This window comes from Mauremys mutica, chromosome 2 (genome assembly GCF_020497125.1).
Source record: "Mauremys mutica isolate MM-2020 ecotype Southern chromosome 2, ASM2049712v1, whole genome shotgun sequence".
Taxonomy (NCBI): Eukaryota; Metazoa; Chordata; order Testudines; family Geoemydidae; genus Mauremys; species Mauremys mutica.
In genome coordinates this window covers 88,420,166-88,440,303 of record NC_059073.1, presented here as the reverse complement: position 1 = coordinate 88,440,303, position 20,138 = coordinate 88,420,166, and the positions used below count along the sequence as shown (strand labels likewise).

At 42.3% G+C, this 20,138-nt stretch overlaps 1 protein-coding gene and 1 long non-coding RNA gene across 3 annotated transcripts in view; one reads left to right on the top strand and one right to left on the bottom strand.

Moving 5' to 3' along the window:
- AKAIN1 (A-kinase anchor inhibitor 1) overlaps window positions 1-14,590 on the top strand; it is a 41,148-nt gene extending 26,558 nt beyond the window's left edge. Inside the window, exon 2 of one of the 2 annotated variants that reach the window (XM_045007003.1) lies at window positions 13,741-14,590. In XM_045007003.1, coding sequence (XP_044862938.1) covers window positions 13,741-13,931 — 191 coding nt within the window. In that variant the 3' untranslated portion in view covers window positions 13,932-14,590. The remainder of the gene's footprint in view (window positions 1-13,740) is intronic. The other variant, XR_006577217.1, reaches the window with a different exon arrangement.
- LOC123364683 lies at window positions 10,232-19,349 on the bottom strand. Its single transcript, XR_006577218.1, has 3 exons — window positions 19,082-19,349; window positions 11,263-11,391; window positions 10,232-10,324 (listed from the first exon to the last, which is right to left on the bottom strand). It is a non-coding gene; the product is annotated as an uncharacterized LOC123364683 (long non-coding RNA).
- Window positions 19,350-20,138: the final 789 nt, after the last annotated feature.

The following is a 20,138-nucleotide window of genomic DNA, read 5'->3' as shown; positions in this document are numbered from 1 at the left end:
TTGCTTCAATTAAAAGTTCGAAACTACTACCAAGAAATTTGCCAAAAAGAATGTGATTTTTAGTTTTAAATATGGGTAACTTGAAAGCTGTTTACACAAAAAGAACCTTGAATGAAGAACAGTTTCTAGTGTATATGTTTGCTGAAATGAAACTACACTCATTGCTGCGACAAAGCAGAACCTAAGCTTTTACCTCCAACTTCCTTTCTTCTTTGAATGCTTGGGATTTATGTAACCTGCTATATGTGCTCAGCCATTCTCCTCACATGCATATGTGTTCATGCGTAATATGTGCTACTAAAGATAAAGCCCCTGCCTCCACTTACTACAGCTGCTTTTAGGGATCCTAATTGCTAGTGAGCAGTCACAACTTTGTTGGTGAAAAGGAAAAGGTACCATTCATTTTATGAGCCTTCAGTGCAGCCCTATACTGTAGGAAGATATGATGGGATGAATAAACACCACATTGCTTGGCAGTGATTAGTGATGTCTACTCAATTTTTCCTAGTCTAAGATCCCTCACGATCACTCCTCATTTACCATCCTGCCACTGCTCTCCTTCAATTCACCAGAAATGCTGCTTCTGTTTCCTGCTAAATACCTGATTTGGCTGCCACTGAAACCAATTTTATAACTTTGAAACTTCATTGATTTTTAATGGAGCTACTTCTGATTTAACCGTGTGTAATAGCAGGCTTGTGTCTTTAATGGGTTAACTTCACAATAATATCCCACAACTTTGCACATGGATATGTGGAGAGAAATGAGTGATTCAGAGACTTACTGTAGCGTGACTGTCTGTTGAAAACTCACTTCCTGTGGCATACACACATTATTAAAGCTGGTCTGTAGCAAGCTGAAGGCAGAAAGTCTGAATGCAGGCCTACACTATAGGGGGTGGGAGAGGGATTTGATTTCAAGGTCATGCAAGAAGACTCATGATGCTTGTGAGGGGGTGGAGCAGGTGCAGGGGTGTATATGTGTGTGTGAAGGTGACTATATGCAAACTGGGTTGACACCTTCTGAAAATCTTAATCAGTTTTTATAATCCTAGTTTATAACTCAGTTTCCCTGAAAGCATTTCCTATATGTACTCTGAAGCCAGGAAACACCACAGAGCATATGAGATCTTCCACACAAGAGGTTCTTGATTTTTAATTACAATAATTCCATTGATTTGTGGGGAAAAAGCCTTGGAATCTATTTATAATACTATATTTTCCCAAAATTATTAATAGTTTTTCTTTCATGGAGAGCAGCTTTGATCCCAGCCAAGAGTACTTCAAAAGCTTAGCTGCTGATATAGAGTGCCAGTTTTTGGTGAAACTGGAACTCTAAGTTTGAGATTGGTGACTCTTTGGGTACATTTGTACTGCAGTTGGAAACATGCTTTGCAGCTTGTGTAGAAAGACAGGCTAGGTCTGCTTGAGTTAGTGTGCTAAAAATAGCAGTGCAGCAGGGATAGAACAGCTGGCAGCTTGGCCAGCTGTCTGACTACAAACCCATCCAGACTCCCAACGTCTGTACTCAGGTGGCTAGCTTGAGCCACACTACGCAAATAGAGCTAGCATATGTCTGTCTACTTCAGATGGGAAGCATGGTCCCAGCAGCAGTATAGATGTACCCTTAGAGTCTGAGGCTTTGTGAACCTCTCAAATTATTTTGGGGGGTGGGGTACAAAACTACTGACTCTGCAAACCATTTTCCATGTATTGTGTTAGCTGGAATAAAAGTTAAGTTAAATGCAGTCTCAGGAATTGAACAACTAACTAAAGGGAAGCCTGTGCTGTTTATTAGTGATAATATAACCACTCCCTGCTCTGCAAGTGCTAAGGTTTTTTTTACTTAAGAGTCAGATAACTTAGAAATTTCTATTATGCAGATAGAGGAACTATAGTGATGGGTGCCAGTATAAGAACCTAGATTAAAATATATGGATACCGAATCATCCCTTCCTACTCTTTGATACCCATATCAGGATCTTAGTCATTAAACAAGTCTAGTTTCTGGACACAATGCTGTTACCTTACTACAGCCCCTCAGCTGAAAGATGTATTAGAGTTAGAGTTTTTTGGAAGTGGACCTGCTGCAAAACAAAACTCCTCAGCACCAGCCACAGCCTTTTCCTGCCCTCAAAGCACCCTGCCTGGTGCCATGGACCAAGCCCTTCAGAGCACCACTCTGGGAATGTAGCACGCGCACACACACACACACACACGACAGGATTTTCCCTTTGTAAAATAATTAGATCAAACATTCATGCAAATACTCACACAGCAATAGCGTGTGGAGTTTTAGTAAATTGCTTACTGTTACACATTTCCAAACTTCATAGGCTGATCCATTATGTAATGTCAGCATAGTAAATCAGTGATTTGCTGGACACTTTCAAAACACTAAACAACAAATTAATCACGTTACATTATGCATGCTGTAGTCTGGAGTTCTGCAAAAATTCTATCATCACAGGCAAAAAAAAATTACAAAAGTCACATTTTCATGGATTTGGGAAACATACCACACTTAATTGTTTGCCCATATTTCATGGGGGTGGGGAGAACAAACTTCACAGAAAGAAAATTAATTCACATGTGGCTATTCACAGTGTGAAAAATGTCTGTGAAGCTCTGGTATTATTGTGGACAAGACCCTGATGTATCATCTTCAGAAATAAATTCAAGTTCAGATTTATATAATATAATCTAAACGCAGAAAATCAGGAAGAACTTGTGAAATAAACATGGAAGTACCCCTAGATAAATGCGAGGAGGGAGGACAACATTCAACAGCATCATGCTTGGTAACAGTATGTTTTGTTAGGAATAAAAACTGATTTGGTGGATGAAGCGAAATTTTTGGACACACATCAAGCTTCTAGAAATTTATATGAAATTGCATAAACCCTACTTTAACACATGTTGCTTTGTTTTCAATCTTATATTTATCCATTCCTCTTGATAAAATATCACCTTTAGGACACCAGCTGAACTTGGATGACCTCTGACTGCCTTACAGGAGAACAAATTGGCTCTGTGATACATTAGTTCTTGGATAATAGAGAAATATTGTGCATTTTATTGTTAAATGACATTGAACTGCATCCAGAAAACACTTACTGTTTCAAATGCTTGGGAATGGAAGAAACTGAATAGAAGGGAGCAGGTAGTGCCAAGCATTCAAGTGGTTCCATTGTGTCAATGTTGTCATCTAAAATCTGACTTTCTAGGAGTTTGATTTAGCTTCTTTAACATGGGACCAAATGTTGTCAGCTCCGATACTAAGTATAAATTCTTTCAAAACTGTAAACCACATTCCTATTATATATTTTGGCCAAAATCTATCTTATAGTATGGTAATTTAAAAATAAAATTACATTAAGTTAATCGTTACATTTCAAAATGACCTCGCTAAAACTAAACAACATCTATCCTTACAAAGTATTAAGCCTGGTCTACATTACGTGTTTAAACCGGTTTAAGGAGCGTAAAACCGATTTAACACCACACCCGTCCACACTAAGAGGCTCTTTATATCGATATAAAGGGCTCTTTAAACCGGTTTCTGTACTCCTCCCTAACGAGAGGAGTAGCGCTAGTATCGGTATTACCATATTGGATTAGGGTTAGTGTGGCCACAGATCGACGGTATTGGCCTCCGGGTGGTATCCCACAGTGCACCACTGACCGCTCTGGACAGCAGTCTGAACTCGGATGCAGTGGCCAGGTAGACAGGAAAAGCCCCGCGAACTTTTGAATATTTCCTGTTTGCCCAGCGTGGAGCTCCGATCAGCACGTGTGGCGAGGCAGTTAAAAATCAAAATAAAGAAAGAGCTCCAGCATGGACCATGCGGATGTGATTGCTGTAAGGGCAGGCAAATCTGTTCTATCAGCGCTCCGTTACAGAAGACGAAATTCAAAATCATTTTTAAAAAATCTCCAGACAGACGCCATAGCAGGGACTCAGCGCACTGCTGCGTGACAAGCGTAACGGAAAGCCAAAGAATCAAATGGACGCTCATGGACTGGAGGACTCAAGCTATCTCCGAAAAGCATTTGCATTCTTGGCTGAGCTCCAAATGCTTCTAGGGTCAAACACAATGTCCGCGGTGGGTCAGGGCATAGCTCGGCAATTTACGCACCCACCCACCCACCCCCAGAAGTGAAAGGGAAAACAATCCTCTCTTGACTCTTTTACATGTCACCCTATCTTTAATGAATGCTGCAGATAGACACGATGCTGCAGTACTCAACACCAACATCCTTGCTCCCCCCCCGCCATGGGTGGCTGATGGTGCAATAAGACTGATATCCATTGTCATCATCAGCCTATTGGCACATGGGGCAGTGCAAAAGGACTGGTAACCATGCTGACTAGCATCCGTGAGGTCGATCAAGGGCGCCTGGCCCTAATTTTTCCTGGTAGATGGTGCAGTATGGCTGGTAACCGTCCTCATCATAGCAACAGGGGGCTGAGCTCCATCAGCCCCCACCCTTCATGTGTAAAGAAAAGATTCAATTGCCCCTGGACTAGCAGCGCGATGCTGGGCTCCTCTCCTCCACACTGCTTAATGTCCTGTCTGGACTATCATAGCAGCTGGAGGCTGCCTTCCACTCATTTCTCACTAACAAGTCACTGTGTCTTATTCCTGCATTCTTTATTACTTCATCACACAAGTGGGGGGACAATGCTACGGTAGCCCAGGAAGACTGGGGGAAGAACAGAATCAACAGGTGGGGTTGTTGCAGGAGCACCCCCTGTGAATAGCATACAGCTCATAATTTCTGCAGGATCTGACACAGAGCAGCTGTGCTCTCTGGTTCTCTGATACAGTGGTTCTCTAGTACACTTGCCCATATTCTAGACAGGACTGATTCTATTTTTAGATACCAAAAAGGAGGGATTGACTCAGGGAGTCATTCCCAATTTTGGCTTTTGCGCCCCTGGCTGATCTCAGCCAGGGGCACTTATGACAGCAGCAAATGGTGCAGTGCAAAAGGACTGGTAACCATGATCATCTTATTACCAATTTATGGTATGGTAGACGGTACAGTATGGCTGGTAACCATCTCTGCTGTCATGCAAAAGCAAAAGCATGCTGCTGTGTAGCGCTGCTGAATCGCCTCTGTGAGCGGCATCTAGTACACATACGGTGACAGTCACAAAAGGCAAAACAGGCTCCATGATTGCCATGCCTATGGCATCTGCCAGGGCAATCCAGGGAAAAAAGGCACGAAATGCTTGTCTGCCATTGCTTTCCCAGAGGAAGGAGTGACTGACGACATTTACCCAGAACCACCCGCGACAATGATTTTTGCCCCATCAGGCACTGGGATCTCAACCCGGAAATTCCCAGGGGCGGGGGAGGCTGCGGGAACTATGGGATAGCTACGGAATAGCTACCCACAGTGCAACGCTCCAGAAATCGACGCTAGCCTCGGACCGTGGACGCACACCACCGATTTAATGTGTTTAGTGTGGCCGCGCGCACTCAATTTTATACAATCTGTTTTGCTAAACCGGTTTATGTAAATTCAGAATAATCCCGTAGTGTAGACGTACCCTTAGAGTTCACAGATTCCCTTTCTCATAAGTTTAGTAGTTTGGGTGGTGTCGTGCTTTTGATTTGGACATATAACACCAAGACTTTGCATTGTTTTCCATCAGATGCGAACAACATTTTGCTATTTACCCTGTCATAAGAATCTTAAATTTTATCTTGAAAGATTTGTAAAGTAAAGACTGGGAATTTCTCACAGCTCAGAATGCTTCACACAGAACTTAATCTTTAGTGGACTCTGATTTACCCTAGTTATTATGTAAAGAGCTCCTCTCATGTGGCTTCAGAACAGAAAGACAATTACATATCCTGATACTGAGGCACAACAGAGCCAATTAAGAATGAAATGAGCTCACTCAGTATGCAGAGTTTGCATTATGAGTAAGGCTACATTTTAGTCAAAGGTATTTTTAGTAAAAGTCATGGACAGGTCATGGGCAGTAAACAAAAATTCATAGCCCGGGACCTATCCATGACTTGTACTATATACCCCTGACTACATCTTGGGGAGAGGGGTGGCCCGGGGCGGTGCTGCGGGTGCTGGGGAGGGGAGGCCGGGACCCCCGCTGGTGCTTGGGGAGGCGGGCAGCGGCATGCGGCCCAGGACGCCTGCTAGTGCTTGGGGCAGGGGGAGCAGGTGGCGCCACATGGCCTGGGACTTGCACTGGTACTTGGGGGGTGGGCATTGGTTGGGCTGGCAGGCTCCTTACCCAGCTCCATGCCTCCCTGGAAGTGGCAACGTTCCTAGGCAGAGGTGTGACCATGCAGCTCTGTGCACTGCCTCCCTGAGCGCTGGCTCCACAGCTCCCATTGGCCAGGAACTGTGACCAATGGGAGCTGCGAGGGCGGTGCCTGCAGGCAGAGGCAGCGTGCAAGGCCCCCTGGTCGCATCTCCCCTGAGGAGCTGAGGGATCCCACCCAAGCTCCTGCTGCTGCTGGGGGGGAGGGGCGGTGGCCACTGCAGAAGTCACAGAGGTCATGGAATCTGTGACTTCCGTGGCAAACTCGCAGACTTCTGAGCACTCTCAGACAGATTTTCAAAAGCATTTAGGTCCCTATAGGTGCAGATAGGTGGCTAATGGGAATTTCAAAATCATCTAGGGCCCCAATCCTCAAAAGGTATTTAGGCACCTAACTCCCATTGAAATCAAGTATCTGGGTCCAAACATGTATCTCTTGCAGTTGAAAACCCCATTAGGTGCCTATCTGCATTTCTACATGCCTAAAAATATCTGGCCCTGTGTCCTTAACACTGACATTTCTTTTCTTTTCTTGGATCAAGACAAATCCTTAACATGATACAAGGTTTTTCCTGTTGAATGAATATTCCTGACTGTAGCCCATCTACATTTACTTCACTGCAAACTTTTGGCCAGCTTCTCTGCTCATGTAAATCCTTGTAGTTCCATTGACTTCAGTGGAGCTGCACCAAGTTTACACCAGTTGAGGATCCTGACCCTCTGTTGCTACATTACTCCAATTCTTCTCTTGATTGTAACACTGATGAAACAAGAATCAATAAGACAACTTTTCTTAAGTAAGCAATATGCACCTCTAATTGCTTTTTCAGTAATGTGGGTAGTTCTTCAAGTGGTATTCCACTCAGATGTGTTCACGCCTGGTGCACTATCCTCTTCATCCATAACAGGCACTAAGCGACATCAAGAACCAGGTTCCCAAGGTAGATCTGGACCATCAACTTGTGTCTCCCCGGTAGTGAGGTGGGAGGATCCTGGTATGATACTATTGACTCCAGAGCCATCCGAGAGACAGACATCGAGTTCGGCACCTAGGAACACTGTGGCAGTGCCATCCCTTTCAGTAACCTTTTGCTCTGCAATCCTTTATGGCAGCAGCAGATCTGCTATGTCTCTCTGTGCCTGCATCTCTGTTTACACAAGAGGTGAGCTCTACATTGGGACCCACAGTGACTCTATGTCCATCACATCCTTTGACTTCGGGACCCAGTTTACAAATGCTTATGGCCCCAGTACTGATGAAGAAACAGGCACTGTCCATTGCCGTTGTGCCTGTGGGGCTGGTACAATTGCCCCCTCTGTCCTCAGTGCCTGCTACACTTCTGACCTTGATACCTATTTGCTTACTTGCTTGGTGCCTAGTTGCTTTTTGGAGTGGGGACTCGCTCCATCAGGCTCATAAGTACCAGCAGTATGCTCCTTCCTGGTCCTGGACCCATTCATCCAGCCATCCCAGGACACCCTTACAGTAACTGATGGTACCTCCCCTTCATTGGTCAATACACAAATTGGGATATCCAGTGGTCCCACTGGGGTGGGCTCCACCAATGCCCATGAACTACTCTGAGGACTCATCAAATTCTGAGTCAGAGTCCAGCTCTCATTCATCTCATTCTCAATGAAAGGGGTCAGGCAAATCATCCAAGCATCAGCTAGGGGACAAAAATTGGTACCGAGAGCACAGCCACTCTTATAGCAAGGGCAGATCATCCTGGTCCAATATGTACTGGCCTATTGTGCCACAGCCCTTCCCACAATGGCCTTCAGGGGACTGATGGGGTAGATCTCTCTCCCTCAGGTCAGAACCTCAGCACTTGTCCAAGGATAGATTCCCCCTCCCATCCAGTTGTGAGGCAGACGAACCTCCAGAGCCACCTTTGATGCAGATACAGAAGGATACCCGTCCTCCTGAACCACTTCTTGTGGGTGAGCCCTTGCCAGATGATCAACCTTTGCCTTAAGAGGCAACATTGGCCCCCGCAATTCTGGCTTTGCCCTCTCTGAATGACTCAGAGTTACTGACTTCCTCTTCTCCAGCCCCAGAGAATTTTAAATTCTACCAAGACTTACTTAGGAGAATGGCTATAGCCCTGGACATTGAACCTGAACTGATATAGGAAAAATACCCACAAGTTATTAGACATCCTCCAAGCATCTACACTGGGAAAGGTAGTTCTCCTGATTAATGATGCCCTTCTGCAGCTGGAGAAAACCTTGTGGCTCACATTGGCATCTCTAACTCTGACAGTGATGTCCCTTCTCAGGGGTTCTAGTGTTTTTACTCCCACCCAGCATTGAACTCCCTAGTTGTCAACAGTTGTTAATGAGAGATCGCTGCAGGGGAAATTGCAATCCCACCCCCAAATAAAGAGTCTAAGAGACTAGATGCATTAGGAGGAGAGATTTATACTACTGCCTCACTCCAGATGAGAATAGTAAACCAGCAACCCTCCTGGTAAAACATGATTTTCTTAATTAGCAGGTGATGTCAAAGTTCCTGGACAAATTGCTGGACAATACAAAGGAAGAGTTCAGGGCCTTATTAATGATGGCAAAGATTTCACTCTAGTCTGCCCTAGACATTGCAAATGCTTCCTCCAGGGCTGTGGCCTCTGCAATTATAATGAGAAAGGTTATGTAAATCCTGGATAGTGCTGGACATTCAGCAGTCTATTGAGGTCTTATGTTTTTACTGTCAATATTTGTTTTCAGACAACACAAATGAGGTGTTGCACTCTTAAGACTCACACATTCTGGGGGTGGAAGACAGTGTGTGTCCTACACCTGGCCACCAAGAAACGCCAGTATAAGCCTCCTCAATAATATTCTCAATGATATCAGAGGCAATCCTTTTATCCCCCAAGGCACTATGACTCTCCTAGGAAGAGACAGATGCCTCAGAAGAGGAGAGCATCCAGTTCCAGTCTAACCAATCGTATCACCCTCAACCTGCTGTAGGGAAACAACTTTTTTCACGAATTCTTCAAGACCAGCCATGCAACCACCAATGATCTACCCATCCCTTCCCCCTGCCCCCAATCACCCATTCGGGACGGATTTTCCTCACTTGGGAGACCATAATCTTGGATAAGTGGATCCTAAGTACTAAGGGACTGGGATATTTGATCCAGTTCTTATTTGTCCCCCTTCCCCAATCCCCTTTCAGGGACCAATTTCACAAGTCTGTGCTCCTTCAAGAAGTTCAGTCTCCACTCACTGTAAGGGCTATACAGAAAGTTTCCCTGCAGTTTAAAGGACAGAGCTTCTATTGCCCTTATTTCCTTATTGCCAAGTCCAAGGAAGGACTGAGACCTATTTTGGACCTTAAGATTCTCAACAAGTTCCTCAAGCAACTGAGATACCACATGTTTACCCTTGCTTTTATACTCCCCTCGCTAGATATCAACAGTTGGTTTGCTGCTTTTGATCTTTGAAATACATATTTTCCCTGTGGTGGTATTAGGCCACGTCTATACTTACCCGCGGGTCGACGCGGCGAGTTCGACTTCTCGGAGTTCGAACTATCACGTCTGATCTAGACGCGATAGTTCGAACTCTGGAAGCGCCGCGGTCGACTCCGGTACTCCACCGCGGCAGGAGGAGTTGCCGGAGTCGACGGAGTTCGCTTCCGCGGCGTCTGGACGGTAAGTCATTCGAACTAGGGTAGTTCGAATTCAGCTACGTTATTCACGTAGCTGAATTCGCGTACCCTAGTTCGAACCAGGGGCTGTGTGTAGACCAGGGCTGAGTCAATCATTGGAGATTCCTCAGCTTTCTGGTGAGGGGTGGGGGGAACCGCCATTGCCAGGACATGGTAATTCTATTTGGCTTGTCTTCGATTTCTTGTGTATTCACTAAATGTTCAGTGGTAGTGGCGGCCTTCTTAAGGAAGAATGGTATCCACATCTTCCCTTACCTGGATGATAGGCTGGTACAAGATTCTTCACAGGATCAGGTTTGGGGCCACATCAGGTTAATCATCTGCTTTTTCAGTCATCTGGGACTCGTTCTGAACAAGGAAAAGTCTATATTTATTCCAACTCAGAGGCTCAAGTTCATTGGGACCCTACTGAATTCTATGAATTTGAGTACTTTTCTTCCTCACAGGTTTTAAATGATTCATGACTTGTGCAAATCCCTCAGATCTCATCTGTCCACCACAGCTCGGACTTGCCTGAGATTGCTGGGCCACATAGCCTCATGGTTGAAATCTATCACCTAGACACAACCTGAACAGATTGGTGTCATAGGCTGGGATGTAGATGGTCAGACCAGTGGTGGTCAGGCCTAATGGTTGCTGCAAAAGTCAGGAGCCAGGAATCAGAGGTGTGAGTCAGAGCCAGAGGTCAAGCCAAGGGTCAGAGCCAAAGTCAGTAGGTAGGGCAGAGAAGTAGGGATCTGGAACAAGGTGGGAACCAGGGGAACAGGACAGGAAGGCAGAAATCAGGAATAAGGTAGGGCTCAGGAGTGAAGTGAGAGAGTCCAACTTAGCAGTCAGCCATGGATTTACCTAGTTGCTCAGACTACTTCCTGTGCCACCTTCTGGCTTAAAAAATGAGTTCTTCTGGCTTAAAAAGCTCCTGCCTGCGGTAATATGTTCCCTGGAGTGGTGAATGACCCCAGACAATGGATGTGTAGGCATTCCCTTTTCTCACCCAACCGCTCTAATAGGCTGGGGTGCTCAAAAACTCAAGTGCTTTGGTTGGAGGAAGAGTCCAATCTGCATAGCAGCTTGTCCTTGAGCTCTGAGTTATTCGCAGAGTGTCTTGAGTCTGCCTTTCTCGTATCAGAGGGCTTGTTGGGCCAAATTTGGACCAACAATACCTTTGCATTGTACTATCTGAACAAGAGGGGGCAGGGCTTGCTCCACTCGGCTCTGTCAAGAAGACATGAGCTTTTGTGAGTTTTGCATCACAGAGGACATCACTCCTGTAGTGGCACATTTACCTGACATTCAGAATCAGTTGGCTGATTTCCTCCACAGAAGATTCTCCCACAACTACAAGTAGTTTCTCAAGAACAGGATGCTGAAGTCCATCTTCTGAACATGGGGTGTTCCCTTAGTCAATCTGTTCGCTGCAAAAGACAATAGGAAGAATCATCCATTTTGTTCTTAAGTGGGCCACAGTCCAGACTTTCTCACCAACGCCTTCTTGTTGGTGTGGAGACTGGATCTAATGTATGCATGTCCCTGATCCTCCAGTCATTCACAAACAAACAAGATCAAGTCAGGTTAATCCTCGTAGACTTTGCATGGCTCAGGCCATGCTGATTCTCAGACTTCAGTCTCTCAGTTTAGTTTCCTCACCCTCGGCCTCTCCTCCAGGACCTAGTGCAACAGCAGTATGGTCACAAACTGCATCCAGACCTCAAGAGCCTTCACCTCACTGCATGGCTTGTGAGTGGCTAGACAAAGAGAAGTCATGTTCCTTGGCAGTTCAAGAGGTTCTGCTTAACAGTAGAAAGCAGTTAACAAGGACAACTTACACGGCTAAGGAGAAAAGGTCTTCCATATGTCCCCCTAGTTATGAGCTACAATCTTCAGAGGCAAGGATCCAGAACATCTTAGAGAACCATCTTAATTTGAAATCCTCAGCCCTTTCCATGAGTTCCCTGACAGTTCACCTTGCAGCAATCTCAGCTATCTATTCCCTTGTCCCAGGGGCTTGGTATTCTCCAGGTTGCCAGGACTAGATTTCACAAGGGAGTGATGTGCCTTTCTCCACCTATTAGGGATGTGGTGCTAACCTGGGACCTTAACTTTGTGTTGGCAGCTCTTAGGAACCTGCTTTTGAGCATTTGCTTACTTTTGGCCCGAACAGAAGACCATATTCCTCATAGCCATTACATCAGCCAAACAAGTATCTGAACTGCAAGCTTTGATAATGAGCCATGCTTACACAATATTTTTCAAGGACAAGATAGTTTTGATGCCACATCCAAAGTTTTTAACCAAAGTAGTGTCAGTTTTTTATTTAAATCAGACATTAGAACTTCTGGCTTTCTTTCCTAAGCCACGTTCTAATAATGATGAGGAATTTCCACATATCTTAGATGTTAGGTGAGTGTTTGCCTTCCACCTGGACAGGACCAAAACTTTCAGACAATCACCTTGTCTTTTTGTGTCCTCTCCAGATTGTATGAAAGGGCAAGTAGTCTCAATGCAGACGATTTCAAGATAGATCACCTCCTGGATCACGACAGCATATTGGATAGCTGACACTCTTTCTCCAAACTCTCAGCCCATTCTACTGGGGCTCCACCTTCAACAGTTGCTTTACTGAGAGATGTTCCTATATTGGACATTTGTAGAACTACCATGTGGTCCTCACTATACACATTCATGCATCACTATGCCATCCTAACTGCATCAGGACCAGATGAAAATTTTGGCAAATTAATATTATAGTCATTGTTTAACTAGACTCCAAGCGTATACTGGGGGTGAGTCACCTGAGTGGAATGAACATCTGCACACATTTGAAGAAAAAATAATTACTTGCCCGTTCTGTAACTGTTGTTCTTTTTAGATGTGGGTGCAGATGTGTATTCCATGACCCACCCTCCATCCCCTGTTCCCTGGAGTCTTTGTTTCTCTCTCTGGTCCAAAGGAATTGAGGTGGGGGAATTAGGAATTAGCAGCACCCTTACATAGACTCAGAAGGGGCCATGAGGAGACCGAGGGTGTATACACTGTCCTGACAGTGACAGGTACTGCTGCAGGGAAAAAAAATCTCCAACTCTTGGTGCACTAGGCACAAACACACCTGAGTGGAATACACATCTGCACCCTCATGAGCAGCACTTACAGAACAGGTCAGTAACGTTTTTATGCAAATATATTTGCAGGTGTAGTTTGTTAAAGATCAATCAGTTTACACCTTAAAATAATTCAAATTCTGAAGCCAATGGAAATTTTGACACAGATGTCAGCAGGACTTGAGTTTGGTGCTTTTTTTTTTTATTAAAGGTAAATAAACTGTTAGAAGCATAGTCTTTCTTTATATAGCAGTAAAGGAGAAGGTGTCAGATATGCTAGGTCTATATCCTCATCCAAGAGCATAGCCCAAGTAAATTGTTGTCCAGGAGGGTTGGTGGAAGGCTCCTCTCCTCTCAACCTACCAAGTAAACATGTAACCATTCCATATCTGAGTTGTGCTTCTATCTGACGCACACCCCTTCCTCCATTCAGGTGGTGGATCTATGCAGGAACAAGCCATCCCTCTTCATTCTTGCTGAAGGCTGTGTTGACTCTGATAATGTTGTAGACAGATCCACCTTTCTAGATCACCTCCTGTTATGGCAGGTGTCTTATTTAATCTTTACCTTTACAATTTGCTAACAGAATTTTTCTGTATTACATTTAATGTATTTTAAGTAGCAAAAATACTTAAATTCCTTTTTTTCAAACTTTTTTTTTTGTAGGTGAGAAATCTGGAAATGAACAAGAAGAAGTTGCGCTGCAGAATGCCAGCAAACAGATTGTGCAAACTGCCATCCTGCAGGCAGTTCAGCAAGTCTCTCAGGAGAGCCAACAAAAGGAGAAGAAAGTAAACAGCAGTGTGAGTCTGCAGTTAGAAAGAGGAGAATTAACCAAGAAGCATGAAAAGAAGTAAAAGAGTGAACTACTTGTTTTGGTCCTCCAGTTGGCAGTATCTCCAGCTTGCCTCTTAGTATCAGCTGTGTTGCCAGTGCAATGTTACTACTGTAAAGCAAACCAAAGTATAATCAGCACCTAGACATAGAGTAAAGCTGCAATAGTTCTCAATTGAGAAATATTAAGTGCATTAGGTGACTCACTTCATATTTATGCAGTGCCTCTTAAACATAATGAACAAAAATACTGTAGCTATAAAATAGTTTCAAGCACAATCTCTTCTTAAGGGATGGTTTTATATGCAAAAGCTTATTGTTAGTGCCCTTCTGTATGAATCTTATGTGCATCATCTGTGTCTGTTCAGTTGGCAGATATCTCCACTGAGTTACAGATTTTACTAGGGATTGGCCATGTCAACTAAACAATATATTGTAGCGTGTAGGAGATGCACTTTCAGGCTCCTTGAAACACAAGTTTGTGTTTTATTTTGATAGAATGTGGACTATACAAAATAGCTGCTGTAAAATGGATCTGGAAAGTTTCATGCACAAATATCTTTTTTCGTTCTTTTACAGTCTCTTTACAAAGTACATTATCTATGACTATATAGTTCACTTATTATGCTGCAGATGATGTAAATGTCCGGTATATTTCTAATCTTTTTTGCACAAAATATTATTTGTGAGCCTCAAAGATTCCTTTAATTTTACCAGTAATAAAAGAAAAGAACCCAGGATGTTATACTGCTGCCTAATTCTTCCTCCAGTTTTTCAAATTCATGTATGCTTAGATTTATAACAACTAATAGAATTAAAATAGATAAAATATGTAAAGCTTTTGAATTTATGAAAATTCAGGAGGTTGAAAATACACTATGAATTAATTTTGGGATAGAAGACATTTGTTTCCCAATTGCTGGGTCTAAAATGACTTCAACTATTTGCAATTTTAATATAGATTCACATTATATACATGTACACTAAAGTAACACTTAATAAATGCCCTTAAATGCTAATAATAGAACTGCATGAAGTCTATATGAAAGCCAAATTAATTCAATGTAACTTTTTCACTTTATGTTCAGTTGTTGAATTGTAGGTTGCATTCTGATACCAGTGGAGTGAAGATCCACGTACACCAGGCAAGAAATGATCTTGCCTTTGCCTCAAATGAATTTCTGTAATACTGGCCACAATGAGCACAAGATGTAGCACATGTAGAAATATTTCACTTGGAGAAAGCAGATGCAGCATCAGGAGTCTGTAAAGAGGGAGACAAACTTTCCTAAATGCATTTGCTTCTCAATGAGACATTTCTCAGAGTATTCTTTTGGTTTATAGATTAATTGGCTATTACTTGGTGCACCGTATTGCTAGTACTAAACTACCGCCAGTGCTAAACTTCAGGATTCTTTCTCATGGGCTGAGGTTTAACTCCATAATAACCACCTATCCTCTAATGTTCTGCTTTGCTCTATTAGCTCCCATTGATCGATGCTGATTTACACCAGGTAATGATCTGGCCCAGTCCAAATCCAAATAATAAAACCAGTTTTTCTTAACCCTTAAATGGTGGAAAGCTGAACTGAACTACAATGAAACATCCTCCGTTTACTCACATAGGTCTTAGTTTTTATTTAATGAATTTCACTGATCAAAGACAGACAAAAACTAAGAGAAGGAAGAAGCTGTTGTGTTGTTGGCTTTTATGGTCATATGACAGATGGCTGATGGGAGGTATCAACCTTGAGCGGAGAGAGGGCTTCTGTCTAAACAACCAGCATATTGCTAGTTTCTCTGGAGCTCTAGAAAAGTAGATCAAGAGCAAGGTCCAATTCTGAGTCTGGCGGGCAGGAAAGGTCAATTCAGAATATGATGTTAATTTGGAGTGACTCCGTAGTTGGAGACAGAGGATGCATTTCAGCCTCTGAAATTCTCACTTGGAGAGCAAAGGAAAGGAGATGCGCATCATCCCTTTAAGGATATTCTTTCCGTTCACAGAAAACATCCCAGATTATCCTTTTCCTTCCCAAAGTTGCTTCTAAATTGTCTTTTTAACCAAACAATCTTGGCTCAAATACATAAAAACCTTCAGTGCAGTTTCAAAACCTCTTTGAAATTCCGGTTCTCAAAACCAAAGTGCAGTGTGCATCATGTTCCTCCTTAGCTTAGTGGCAATATGGCCTCTCAGAATTCTAGATCACATTTCATTATGTTCAGTGCCTTAGCTATTCTTAACACTCTTTCCCACAGGTAAGTCATGTCCACCAATTCCATTGTCATGACAGAAGTCTGAGTTCTGGGGAAAAGGGAAAAGAATTCATTCTTTGATCTAGCTGCTTAATTTTCAGATTGAAACTATTCAGGCCTAATCACACTAGATTGAAACTACAGATGGGGCATGGAGGAAGCATTGAAAACAATAGTTATCTAAATAGTATAGTTTCTCTCAGAAGTACAATGTGGGTCTCATATCCATAATATGTAGCTGTACTACATATTGTACACTTAGTCTCTTCTGTTGACAGTGGGAGTTCCCATATATGGGTTGCACCCAGACTATGTAGCTATGATCTGCCCTGTGTGTAAATGAGCGGCAGTGTAGCTCACAGAAGAAAATTTTACCCTATCTTAATGCATACTCAGTATGGTAAAGCAGCATAATCTGCTTCTTGGTATTTGGTAGAAAGAGTATGTTTGTGGATGAAAATAACTGACTAGAAATTATTTCAGATAAAATGGAGGCCTTTTTACCAATACTCAAAAATGGCAGGTGGTGCACATCTCTAATGGTGGGTGTATATCAGCAGCAGCAGAAAAGCAATCTTCACTAAATGCGCTTCATAGTGCACAGATAGCAGATCATGGGGGGAAGATGCAGTGTTCAACCCAAACACTCATCTTTTAACAGAGTTTGAGACAATCAAAAATATTTTAAAGTAAGATATAGAATAATATTGCACACCACTTGCAGAAGAAATAAAAGGAGATATGAATAGATAGTGGTACTCACGCTCAGCCAAAAACAAAAATGCTAAGTAAGATTGGGTTCTTCCGTGACTATCCCTAGCCATGCCTACTGACATCTTTCGTGTTAGGTTAACTCGTATAACTTATTTCCAGGTAACTGAGCTACACTATATTTGTGATCAAACATTTCCTCTGAAGATTTTGGGAAAAAATAGAAGCAAAGTGTTGTGTCTAATTGCCTGTGCAATGTATGTCCATACTTTTCATCTATTATTTGGAAAGACATTTGTTTTAATTTTAGTGCATATACATTTTATTTATGGCTTAAATTAACATTGTTGCTAGAGTTCGAACATCTTGTATATCTGTTGGTAATATCACAAAAAGAGCATTCAACATTTTAATTATAGCTGCTGTTCACCATTGTGTCTAACTGATTTTCCACTATCATTCCAGCACCTGAGAATGGAAATTGTCAATAATAATAAACATACAAATCAGTTAAGTTCCATCAGTAAGAGGCGCTTTTAATTGAAATATATAGATTGTCCTTTTTATGTGTGACATGAAATACAAATGCTATTAAGTCGCTAGGTTTATATTAAAAGAAGAAGAAAAACAAATCTCAGATTCACTAGATAATCTTTCATAGTGTACAAATAGGAGATGATGGGGGGAAGATGATGGGGGAAGATGAATGCAGCATTCAATCCAAACACAATAAGAATAAAGTTCATCTGCGCAGGAGAGAGACCCTTCTCTGGGGCTGTTCTAAGCCTATGGAATGAACTCACCCAAAATATGACCATCACAAACTTCACTGCTTTTGACTTCCAGTGCAAGGTGCATTTCTTTCACCTTGTCTTATCAAAGTACATAGCAACAGATATATCTATTGAAAAACAACAAAACCCTACCAAAAGAAGGCACTTTACTGCACATGCTTCTTCAGCTGGGTGTGGGGGAGGAGGAGGGAATAAACAACACAAAACTGATGTTAGTTGCTGTGACCGGGGACCCAGGGAGCCACACTGAAGTCACTCAATTAAGGTGAACTGAAAAGAATGGGGCAGACAATCCCCAGAGCTGATGAATATTCCAATACTTAAATGTACCAGTCCTGAACAAAACAGCCTCTATAATACCTCACTGGTCACCCAGAAGCCAACAACACAATTCCCTTAAAGCAACTCTGCCTCAGGCCTCCACTGGACACCCAAGTCAAATATGATGAGGATTACTGAAAATCTTATTAATTATATAAGAAAGTTCTATCAATCCCAAAGGATTGGACACATTACCTGCCAGGTTAATGAATGTTCCAGATCTTACCCAATTCTTATGAACTAAACTAAGATTTATTAAAAGAGAGAGAGAGAGAGTGTGAGTGAGTGTGTGTGTGTATTGGTTAAAAGATCAATATACATATAGACATGAGTACAGTTCTGAGATCAGATTCATAGTCAAGATGGTGAGCTTTATAGTTGAAAAGAGTTCTTTTAGAATTAGTCCATAGGTTATATTCCAATGCCCATATTCAGGGTGATCCAGGACTCTGGAGATCTCAGTCTTATGGCTTAAGCTTCCCCTGCATGAAGCATCAAGCAGATCTGAGATAACAGAATCACTACCTAAGGGGTTTTTATACAGTTCCAGGTCTTCTCTCAACAGCTTCCGGAGTCCCTAGGCGAACAATAGGCAATCATAGAGACTTTGAGATAGACCTATTTCCTAAACATCACCAGTAATTAGCTACACAGATTAACGTAAGGCAATTTATCCATTGGGCAATTTATCACAAACTTTAAAGAGACACATAGACAATGACATTATTTCACCCAAGATTCATCTAAATGTTAATATTCCCTTTTGATCTCTGAATCAATAGCTATAGTGACAGACAGGAACTGTCTGGTTACATGGCTAACATCTAACAAGATACAAATAAACACATACAATTAGTATCACTAATTCTCTAACAATACAGGTTTGCACTTCAGAATTCTAGCCTATCTAACATGGACTGGCCCTAATTACCATTCATATACTTTTCTAACATGTCTCTAAAGGTTGATTCTGGGTCATTTATCCTGCAGGTTGCTTAACCCTTTCTAGCTATGTGTCACACTTCATTTAAGGTTCATTGCAATTATGTAACAGTGGTACCAACAATGATTTAATCAGATAATGTCACACTTACCTTGGTTAATGTGTAAGCAAAAGCCTAATGGGAAGAAATTGTCTCAAGTAAAACTGTACTCCATTTTGCTTATTTTGCTTTATACTCCATTTTGCTAGTTTTGAATTAGTAAGAAGAAAATGTAGCCTTGAATTAGTAAGAAGAAATTGTTCTGAGTTTATTCTATACTGATTGTGTTCATAATTGTTCTTAAAAGGATAGAAGCTTTATGGCCTTATTTACTGTTTGGTGTGTGTAAAGAATGTATGGTAATTAACTGAAAAAGGACAGCTGGGCCAGATGGTCAAGAAGGAAGTGGAGGAGTCAAGAGGCACAACTTTCACCCGGATGGCAGATTGACAACCCTAAAGCAAAGGCATACACCCCAAGGACAAGATAAAGAGTGGAGCCAGAGGGATGAAATAAGAAACTGCTGTGGATAACTCCCACTAACAGCCCAAATAATGCTGATTGGAGCAATCTTGAACAGCTCCGGTGTAACACAGAAAGGTCCAGAGACTTATATGGGAACTTATTACTATGAAAAAAGGGTGTATTGCCATGGGAGTTTGGGTTCATTGTGGAAGATGATGAGATACTACAGTGATGAGTGTGGTATAAAAACCTATATAGAATAGCTCTGTTAAAGGAATATTTTTAAGGAGACTGACCTAGTTTGAATTGGAGATAAAATAGCTACTTGAAAGGATATGGGACAGACCACTTTCCATTGGTTACCCACTCAGGACCCATGAGGGAAAACCCCTGGGCTTTGCACAGCCTCACTGATCTCAATGGGGCCCTACAAGAGTGCAGGGGTCCACCTGTGCACAACAGCTTGTAGGATCATGTATTTAGTGGGTTAAGAAGTAAGCCTATGGTAATATATTCTTCTTCACAGTAGTATGGGATTATCAAAAGCAGAGGTTTTACTCATTAATTAGAGGTTCTATTTTGCTTACTTACAAAAAATATAAGGGCATTATTCTCCTAGATCCTGCTTATTTTAGAATATTTTTCCCAGTGATTTATTTATTGGGGTTTGAGTATGGACTTGCGAGTCTTAAGCTTTAAGAAA